The sequence below is a fragment of the Chelon labrosus genome (assembly GCF_963514085.1).
Source record: "Chelon labrosus genome assembly, chromosome: 8".
Lineage (NCBI taxonomy): Eukaryota > Metazoa > Chordata > Actinopteri > Mugiliformes > Mugilidae > Chelon > Chelon labrosus.
The window spans coordinates 20,907,668-20,918,552 of record NC_140358.1 but is presented as its reverse complement, the minus strand read 5'-3'; the positions used below and the strand labels follow the sequence as shown (position 1 = coordinate 20,918,552).

General features: G+C 43.4%; 1 protein-coding gene across 1 annotated transcript; it reads left to right on the top strand.

The window, feature by feature from the left end:
• Window positions 1-230: 230 nt before the first annotated feature.
• Window positions 231-7,792, top strand: LOC311491625 (uncharacterized protein). The gene is made up of 6 exons (XM_084549598.1): window positions 231-889; window positions 2,513-2,955; window positions 5,222-5,339; window positions 5,912-6,023; window positions 6,122-6,350; window positions 7,033-7,792. Exons 2-6 carry the CDS (start codon window positions 2,775-2,777, stop codon window positions 7,194-7,196), a joined length of 804 nt encoding a protein of 267 aa, XP_084405724.1. The 5' UTR covers window positions 231-889; window positions 2,513-2,774; the 3' UTR covers window positions 7,197-7,792.
• Window positions 7,793-10,885: the final 3,093 nt, after the last annotated feature.

The following is a 10,885-nucleotide window of genomic DNA, read 5'->3' as shown; positions in this document are numbered from 1 at the left end:
TGTTATTTATTGTAAACACCACGTACACAGTATACACAGTAAACTAGGTCAGGCGTGCACAACCCTGAAAATCTGACCTTCTTGTCATTTGTATGTGGTGTCAAATTCATATGACAACAACATTGCTCAGAGGCATGTGACTAACGTCCACAACATGGACCCGCTGGACTTATCAGATCTGGCACTACGGGGCGGAGCGAGCACAAAAACAATGACTGACGGTGTGATAGCTGTGTCAACAACCTGTTGACGGAAAAACCCTGTGGAATAAGTCACCACATGGTTCCTGGACATGTGGCGATGTGATTAATGGTTTCATACAAAGCCGGCAGGACTTCCTGGAGGAAGGAAACGAAGGAAAAGGGGGGATAAATCCACTGTCAGTCCGGCCAAATTTAACCGGTGAATGTAGAATAAAAATAACTCTGCAAGAAGTCACTTTTATTTCTCATGATGCTACATGGGGAAAAGTCACAAAGCTTATCAAGGGAAATTAAATTCCTTGTATCCTTGAACATGTCACAAGGGAGCAGACTACAAAGTTATTTTATTTGAATACACTCTGTATTTAAATTGTTCTCACTTGATATTTCACCAAGTGCTGTTGTTTCTTTGTGATGTTGTCGGAATGCTAATAGGAGATAAGAGGAAAAAGAAGGAGGGGGGAGAAGAAAGGAGGAGAGGAAAAGATGAATGCAGTGATGTCAGTCCGTCCCACTCCTATTCAGTACAAATACAGCAGAGCAGGGTTGAGCCTGCATACCGCTGCTGCTGACGGCTGATCTGAACCCACACAAAGACGCACTCTTTCACGTCACACACGCTCTTCATACCACACTGGAAGTCAGAAACAGAGCTGGGGAGATTCTGCCAGCTGCCAACCACTGAAGTAAGTCCACTTTCCCTCCTCTGCGCTCGTCTTTCTTTCATTCTCTGTCTCTCTCTCTTTGTTGCTTGATTGCCATTCTACGGCCCGTCGAGGTCAATTTATCTCTCACACTCTTCTCTGACGCTGTGAAACAGGCCAGTGTTTTTCTCAGACTGAGGGACTTTTCAAACTTTCCTCTCAGTATGCCGTGCACATACCTTTCTCTACTCTCCCGGCACTTTATTTTCTTTTCTCTCCGCGTGTGTGAGACAGACCCCGGTCTTATTTGCATGTTGGCACAGATCCAGAGCTGGATGCTTTTACCTTTACAGGGGAACAACAGAGCTGAGCGTGTGAATGTTGGTCCACTATATGTTAATTACGTCCTGGTGGGATGTTGTTTCGAGTCTTGATGAGTTTATGTCTTGATTAGAAGATTTCTTTTGTCCTTTGCCCAAATTAACATTATATGCAGGTTCAGAGAAAGCTTAAGCAATTTGCCACAGAGTGTTATGTTTGCTATCAAGTCTTGTCAGGCTGGGTTCGTTGTTTTTCTCCCAGTCAGGGTTTGTCAGCCTGAGTTTGAAACGGCTTTGCAGCTCCTACACAATGAAGCAACACATGAAAACACTGGAGCCACAATGGAGGCTCTTATAGGCGAGAACATGGATCACAGAAACCTCACAGGGAGAAACTACTGAATGAGAACTTCTGCACAGAGCTGATTAATGAATGAAAAGTTTCTAAAACAAACCTAAAATCTCTCTCTATATGTATATTTTTGTGTATATAAAAGTGTTTCCCTCTGTTTTTAGTTTTAACGCTAATTGTCTGCTGGATTTGGGTTCATTTTTCTCTTTTTTAAATATTTCTTTTTTTTAAAAAAAATACATGAAAATCATTTAGTTTTACTAAAACACATAGATTTACTCTTGTTTTTAATCATTTTGCCATACGGTTCCACTGCTTGAGCTGAAACTAGCTCACGTCCAGTCTTGTATTCTAACTAATTTAATGAGTCAACTGCGAGCACGTGTTGCCGCACCTCAAACACTAATATTAAGCGTGATATTACATACACTTTTACAATGTCAAGGCGCTCTCGAGTGCAGGTTGGAAAACTCTTATCACAGAAAACAAATCCTATTGGCCCTCGCTGAGCAACGCGCCGCTGAGCGTTTTTCAAAAGTGAGTGCGGGGCGGTGACGCGGTGTGTTGCCACACAGTCTGGGGTGAAGGTTATTCTCTGGGATCTTGATCCTGAGGTCTACCTTATGACTGACCTGCCGGTGGCTATCAGGCTCACGTGGGTTGATAAGGTGCCGAAACACAAGTGGAGTCAGTGTGTGTGTGTGTGAAATTCAACTATTACAGCCGTCTGTCAGCCTCAGATAGCGCCGACTCAGTAGCACCCCACCCTGTCTGTGTGTGCTTACTTACTGAATCAGGCCCTGTTTGCCTTTCAGTATTTGATAGCACAACATACAACACACCAATACACACATTACACTTGGCACAGTGGCTTATTTGCTCAGGGCCCTTTGTGTTGTGCCAGTCTGAACAGAAGTGCATGGAGGAGAACAAAACAATACAGTAGATGTAATCTCTCTCTCTCTCTCTCTCTCTCTCTAAAACCCACAACAGCAGCCCTCACTGCCCAGTTGATCCGGTCACATTGCACCTCCACCTACAGAGAGCCTGACACACTCCTGCAGCACACAGGACTTCACAAAGGACACCACAGTGACCTCCAGCAGTTGAAGACTGCACCCGATCCCGCATCCTTCAAAGAAAAGGGAACCTGACCCACGAGCAGGGCAGGAAAAGGAGCGATCAAATCCCACCGCTGTAACGCGACCCACACCACCGAGAGGCAGAGGGGCGAACGCAGGGAAAGAGAGGCAAGATGCTGGCTAAAATCCTCGAGGACATGTGGGTGGAGCCGGAGGTGCTGGAGGCCCTCGGTGAGGAGCAGAAGAGGATCCTCTTCCTCAAGATGAGAGAGGAGCAGGTGCGCCGCTGGAAGGAGCGCGAGGAGAGGGAGGCGAGAGAGGGACTGGACAACAGGAAAACGGGGACGAAGAAAGGTAAATTTTACTTCAGTGCCCATGAGGAGATATCATGCACCTCATACCTTTGCTCTACAGTGTGTGCAGTATGATTTACAGTAAAGCAAAACAAGGAAACGCTGAGTGAACAACAGCTTTTTTGTAACTGGTATATCTGGTAAATATGGTCCTCACCCTGACAGTAACTCCATGAACATGATCACATTCCTTTACGTTAAAACATTCCACAACATGCACTAAAATGCACCTGTTTAAAGCTATTATTATATCTACATGAACCTATTATTCATTATGATAAATGAATTATTATTAAACAAGGGGTCAATCCATGATAGCACATAAAAAGTTATTTTATTTGAGCAGTAGTCATAGTATAAAGTTAAAGTACTTATCACTACAGTTTTATCCGTGCCTTGAAGTGCATACTGTATATTTGTACTGAATATTAATGCCCGCTAAATGAAGGGCTACAATCTGCAGTAGCTTTAAAGTAGGAGCAGAGGGAAATCGCTCCCGTATCTGGTGTCTGTCTCCGTTTAGCTTTTATATTTAACACATATTAACATTTTAAACATCTTTCATTTGTGCTCTGTGAAAGCTGCACCTTCAGACTATTTCCTAATCGGGTCTCTTGGTCAGACCCAAGTTAGCTTCGTCCGGCTTACATTAGACAAACATAAGATCAGTTTCCAATATTTCAGAACGTTAATAACTTTCTTTCCCTAAAATTTTAATATTGTTTTGCCTTAAAATGTATTAATACACCACTAACGACGCAAAGAAATTACATTACAACTATTGCTTCATGTTGTCTATTGCTAGCGAACCATGTTTGCGCGCCACAAACAAAACAGACGCTGTGAATTGGTGCTCGTAAGCTGTTGTATAATTAATGTTGACCAGAAATCTACTAAAGTCTGAGTGAGAGCAGATGAGTAATGAAACAGAAGCTGTGTAGAAACACCTTCTCAGGTTACCACTCTGATTAAAGGGGTTCAATTATACACAAACAACAACAACAAAAAAAAGGGGGTGAGCTTTGTCTTTGGTGTAACCTACTGCTCTACCTTTCTGTGTCGGTCATCTCGCCCATCCTTCCACCAATTAAGGTGTTTATGTGACTCACTGAGACCCCGTCACCTCGGCTGGTTCTGCTCCACATAGGGAGGGTGCGTGAGTGTGCATGCTGTGTCACCGTTCTGTGAGCCGAATAAGACTGAGTAAGCCCCACGGTCTGGGGCGTCGCCATGCGTGCCTTAAACCACATATTAAGTTACCCTCTTTGTTTACCCAATCTCTGCCGTGTCACCTGAGAGGCGGCTGAGTGTGCGCCTGTCTGCGCGTTGGCGTTTCACAACATATAATCCAGCCTGACGTCTCTCATTCTTTCGCAGGCCCCGTAAATGCCACACAGACACATTTCCCCAATTAAACATTAGTGAAGATTTCTATTGTGAGCCGAGTTTCTGGTTCATTTTCAGGCGTGGCGGTAACAGAGACAGACACTTCAATTCTGTAATGGAAATGGCCTTTGTCTTGTCATCACGGTTATAATTCATTTAGGTGACGGGAGCTATGCACATAAAGGTGTGTGAATCATGTGTGTGACAGACGGGTGCCTTTGTTATCTGCTTTTCCATTGTCCCTTCTCTGTGTTTTGATGTGGAAATCAGTTCAGGATGACAGTCGGCTGCTGTGAAGAATTTGAATATTTGAGCCACACCCCGGTCTGTGATGTCATGGCAGGTATCTGTCTTTATCGGCACTGTCACGGAAAACATCTGAGATGTCACTCAGGTTTATTTCTGACTGCCGATGGCGTCACAACTAAAAATAATCAGTTTTCCGTGATGTGAATGTAGCATGACATCATTTGTTTATTTACAACAGGTTGGAAATTTTTTATAACATTAGATTCCAGTTTCTGTTAAACTGTTTCAGGTCAGTTTCATGTTCTCACTCATTCAGTCGCGTCCCAGTTATGTACTATTTTATTTTTTTGTTTCCAACATTATTAAACGTGACTTATATTCAATATTCTGCTACAAAACTAAAAGGCAATGGATTAACTCCAAATGCAAGACAGCAAAACTGACACATGGGGAAAAGTTTAACAGTGACTGAGGTCAAAGTCTGTTGCTGATTCATGAGGCCTCTCGTCTACACTTGTAGGACAGCACCACCTTCTGGCTGATCACCAGAATTTCAATTTGTGAGAAAATATATATATATAAACCGCTTATAGACTTACCCCATTGAGTTTTTTTTTTTTTATTATTTCCAGTTTCCAGCAAACACGTGACCTGGCTTCTGGGTCGGGACGGCGACGTGAGCGTCAGCGTGATCGGAGAGATTGACGAATTCAGGTCGTCCAAGCTCCTTCAGAGGCTCATGAACAACAGGTAGGAACACAAATGAAACACAAGTGACTTGTCTTGTGAGATGGGGAAAATGACGAGGTAGCATCACATATTTTGGGTTTTTGATTTTCTGACTTACATTCCAACAGGAAGTATGAGGAAGTGTCTATGAGGAAAAGAGGAAAAGCCTAAAAAAAACAAAGAAATAAATTATTAAAGTCTAACCCGTCGTGTGAAATGCTTCCCACACATTATTTATTTGGTTTAATTTGTCAAATTTTCTGAAATTATTTCCTCGAGACAACATCATCCATAACTCAAACTGAAGAATGATGATTTTTTATTATTATTATTTTATGACATAAACAAGAAACAAGTCTATTTTCATGTGGTTTGTCAGTAGTTCTCCCACTGCAACATGTTTCTTAACTGGCTCGTATGATAACGTTGTCTTTGATAAGATCGACAGTGACCTAAAGAGTTTCAGTCAACCCACCGTCTCCTCGTCCCAATTTGATTATGAAAGTTATTTGCCAAATGACCAACTAGAGGATTGATTCAAAGATTGAGACATCGGTCCGAGGGCCTAAAAAATGGTTGTCTTTGTCTTCCAGACTCCACACTGATAATATGAATGGCATCCAGACAGTGGACTTGCTGCCAGGAAAAGAGGCCCGGCAGCTTGGCTTTAAAGAAGACATCCAGCTGCCCCTCGCAGATGTTAACGTGAGTTCACGTACTGTGCATGTGGGTTTGAAAATGAGAAGGGTAAGGTGGTGTTTGTTAGAGTCTCACCATTAAGTCGTGAATCACTTTCCACGCAGGATGAGCCAGCGTCACCGGTCGACCACTCGTCTGAGGAAGACATGGACTCCTGCAGCGCCGACGACGACCCCAAGGACCCCGCCGAGTACAGCGACAGTGAATCAGGCAGCGGCTCGGACAACCAATGCGACTGGGTTCCTCTCTACAGGCCCCATCTCAGTAGCCATGGCAACCAGCCGCTCAAAGCCCAGCTGTCAGAGACAGAGAGGGTCGGACCACAGGACAGAGGTGAGGAAATATGGGAGGAAGGACGAGGGTGGAGAGGAACCTCATTAATGCGCATTTGGGTGTAGAGGTAACAGTCTGCAGCGATTACTGATTCTATTGTAAGATGGGCCACGTTTAATTCACCTAAGGACAGAATAAATACGACTGGTAGTCCTTTATTGTTCGTTAGAGGCCACAGAGGCAACAAAATCAATCGATCACTCAACGAATATCAATCGATGTGTTGATCTCAGAGTACAGGGAGCACAAAGCATGAGGAGGTGATGATCACATCATTTTATTTACTATTAAACCTCATCCAGTGGGGAAAAGCAGTAATGCAGACTGTTTACTAAAAATATAAGTAGATACAGTGCAATAGTGTCAACATATTCTGCATAAAAATAAAATAAAATAAAATTACCATGCAGGGAAATATTACTGCTGCAGAGGTACAGGAAAAGTAACCTTACAAAAATAATACTACACACATTATGAGCATGCAATATTCATTAAATACAACAATTCCTTATTCAAGCCAATTGAAGCAACTGTTTTTTTGTTTTCCTTAGAGGATATAGATGCACTACATCTTATCACCTATACAACCTATAGTTTCATAAAAAATCTGTCGATTGCGTCTGATGCTAAACTGATGTAACTGGGTCTCGGTGAACTCACTCTGACCTTTCTGCTTTCACAGGAACTGTGTGCTGCGAACAGAAGTCAGACAAGAGAGGCCGTGTGGCACAGCTCAAGAAGACGTTCTCAGAGGACCGTCCCAGTTCATCGCCTCCCTGCAGAAAACCGCCCATACCTGCAAAACCTGCTCATCTGCAGCAAAGAAGCACACCGCTGATCCATTAGGACTCTGTTACGAGACAACACTTGACCCCGAACAGATAGAGCCAGCTGTACAGACTGTAATGAGACCTTTGCAGAGACAAGGGCTCAGTGATACAGCGACGGCCCAGGCTGAGAAAGAGGGGGATCCTTGCTTGAACCCGAGGCGTGAACTGAAATACACTTTACTGGACCTAATTCCGAGGTCCGACCTACAGACAGCGAAACGTCTGGGAGGTGGAGGGAGAGAAACGCTTGAAAGCTTTTGAACTGAACTCAACCTGAACGATAAAACTGAACAGCTTTGATGTGGAGTTGAAACTCAAGTTCAGATACACTCGCAGCGTGTCTGCGGAGCAAGGTGTCCACAGACGGACGCACACAGACTTTTGGCTGCGGGTGGAAAAACATTGTGGGTTTATTACTTGAGATGCCATAAGCAACTGAGAGATTGAATTGATAAATAGTTTTCTTCTGTTTTGAATGTGGTTCATGTAGTCGCAGTAGTACTGTTTAACACTTTCCATGTACAGGATGCTCCTCTGGTATATCAGCAGTCCCAGGAGGCTTGTGCTTAAAATAAAGGACTGAATTCATGGTGATGGATAAACAGATTGTATATATGAAACACCTTTGTCCTCCTCTCTCGCACTTACATATGAACACTCACTCGCGCACATTCACTGACAAGCACTGACCTGCTCATCAGGAGCTGTTTAGGCTCTGGTGTCTTACCACTTTCACCTGATGCTGATGATCCGTGGTGTGAAAAACAGAAGATGTTGCTGCTGGACTGCTGCTCTTTTGACAAAAAGTGACGCAGGTAAATAATGAGGTGGCTTGTAGACATAAACTGGGGGTATTTGTATTCAAATTAAACAACTAACAGCATGCCATGTCGGGCCAACAGCTGGTTGATCCACCACTATTGATAGGGTTTCCGCGACATTTTGTAGAAACTGTTTACTTACAGTTCCTCCATTGCCAACCATAAAAGTTGACAATTAACCTTTTAACCAGTTGTCTTAGTTCAGGTGTCCCCCACAAGGTCATCTGTAACAACTTTGGGAACACAAATGTCTCATCTGGCGCCATCTGCTGGTCCAAATACTCGCTCCGGCTACACTGACTTTTTCTGTGCTAATTACTTTACGTTAGCATGCTAGCACGACAAACTAAGGTGGTTAGTGGGGTAATTGTGAGCATGCTAGCATGCGGAGGTTAGCATTTAGCTCAAACCGCTGCTGTGACATAGAATTATTATGTAAGTGCCGTGGACTCTGATTTTAGCAACGCAAAAGTAGTTCATTCGTTCATTCATTCATCTTCTGTAACCACTTGTCCCGTGAAGGGTCGCAGCGGGGCTGGAGTCTATCCCAGCTGTCATTAGGCGAGAGGCGGGGTACACCCTGGACAGGTCGCCAGTATATTGCAGGGCTAACACATACAGACAGACGACCATTCACACTCACACCTACGGCTAATTTAGAATCACCAATTAACCTAATGAGCATGTCTTTGGACGATGGGAGGAAGCCGGAGTAAGTAGAGAGAACCCACCCAGACACAGGGAGAACATGGATACGAACCCAGAACCTTCTTGCTGTGAGGCATCAGCGCTAACCACCATGCCGCCTGTGCCGCCCCGCAAAAGTAGTTTAGTGGATTAAAATAAAAACTTAAATAATTGACCTTGCAAATCAAACACCTCATTGATGAATGAGCTAACGCCATCTGACCGTGAAGCTGAAAGGGAGTGCAAACAAACTAACTGTGATTTGTGCTGAGAATTTATTTGTTATATGTTAATACTCAGCTGCAGAACATTTGCATGCAGTCACTGCCTGAGGACCCACAGACATCAACAGATGTTTTCATGGTTTGCATTTTCAGGCCCAATCTGGGTTTCACCAAGTTAAACATATGATCTCTGGCACTAGGATCAGCTGAGAAGGCGTGGTCAGGTGATGGACCTGACTTAGCAAATGATTTTTTTTCTCTTTTTGCCTCTAGTGGGCTTCTGTGTTCACTCTCATACAACTGCGCTGTATTCAAAATGAGAGGGACTGCTTATAAAACGAAGCTTAACACCCTCAAACCCTCCAACGGCTTTGAGTCGGCCCTTTAACCCCACGGCCCGTGTTTCGTTTCTGGTCTTGTGATCTGGACTGCAGATCTGAAACAATGCGAAAATATGTCCCTCGACAAATATTTATAGACTCCACTGCGGCTCTGATCAGATGCGAGAAGCTGCATAAAAACTCGACATCCCAACATGTGTTACCATGAGAGAAACAGCAGCGCTTGGTTTTCAAGGTTTGGCGTGTTTGAGCTGTAGTTACTACATAACTATTTGGTCACATGTTTCCTTTACTGGGTAACTAATTAATTCCTAAAACTCTTGCCTTCACGTCACACTTCAACTTTTGTATATTAGGTTGATGTGGAAAGGAAGAAACGAAGCAAAAGAGCGGTTTCTTTTCTTGCTTTTAACAAAGTTGTGTCTGTTCGTAGCGTGCGTGTGGAGGTGGGTGTGGCCGCCGGAGAAGACACAGAGAGGTTGTTGATGGTGGTCACTGGCACAATGATTATCTATTCAGCGGGACGCATCAGAAAACAGCCCGTCAGAGATCAAACGGAGAGCCCAGAAAGCTGATTAGCATGTGGTTTAGACTGAGACGGGGGTGAGACGCTTGGGGAGACAGAGCAAATGAAAAGTCTGGTCACGGGAAGCAAAACGTCACAGTCAACTCAATAAACCTCCTCGCATTCCCTCACCACCTCCACTCCCTCGGCCTTGTGTGTATGTGCAGCGTGGGTGTGTGTGTGTGTGTGTGTGTCTGTTCGCCCATATATCTTGAATCATGTGACTCAACTCGAGCAGTCATGCACACAGTGTGAAAAGCCCCGCTATATATAGTAGGACAGTGTTGGGTTTCCCAGTAAAGCATTGTAGGAGCCTGTTCATCTTTGTTCTCTAAGTGCACGTCTTTCTGCTGTAGGTGGTTAAGAGACTCCTGATACTTTCTTGTCCAATCTGAAAGGTGAGATTGGGACACAAGAAGCATATCACGTGTTGAGTGTATGACACTAAACTTCAGATATTATCTCAGAGCCTTTGGGACCCTAAAACATATTATGTTCAGTCTCTGTGAAGAGATCAATCTTTGCTTTATGTACAGTTTAATAACACGGCAGCAGTGAAAACATTAGTTTAAGCACTAAAATTAAATGTTTTTCTCATCGGGTTTCTTCTTTGCATTAAAGTAAAAAAAAAAATGGTTTTAACCAAGCAATAAAAACAGTATGAAAATTTAATTTGAGTCACGAGTTTCCTGTTTGGCTACAAATCATAATGTGAATCTTTGTCCATTATTTATTTTCTTTGTAAATCTGGGTCTTCGAGAAACACCATTAAAACACTAGATGTCTGAAATAATGAAGTAAATAACAAGAGGTTACATATTCTAATCAGGATTGTAAAAACTAACTAGTGACAGAAACTTTCAGGAACTATTGCGCTTCAGTAATCTGGAGGACTCGTTGGGAACATATCTGTAACGCTAGCTCTCTTTTTGGAACGCTATTGTCTCATTGATCATCGGAAAGCCTTCCAAATATTGAAAACTCATGACCGGTCAACTGACTTTAATGTGATAAATTAGTTCCCTTTAAAAGGCACTTAGCTAAGTCAAACAAAGAGAAAACAAAAG

What these genes read in the sequence shown, in the direction of transcription:
- LOC311491625 (XM_084549598.1), top strand. Translation starts at nt 2,775, where the DNA reads ATGCTGGCTAAAATCCTCGAGGACATGTGGGTGGAGCCGGAGGTGCTG. An exon ending in GAAAACGGGGACGAAGAAAG is followed by an intron (nt 2,956 to 5,221) that starts GTAAATTTTACT and finishes TATTATTTCCAG; the next exon opens with TTTCCAGCAAACACGTGACC. An exon ending in CAGAGGCTCATGAACAACAG is followed by an intron (nt 5,340 to 5,911) that starts GTAGGAACACAA and finishes TTTGTCTTCCAG; the next exon opens with ACTCCACACTGATAATATGA.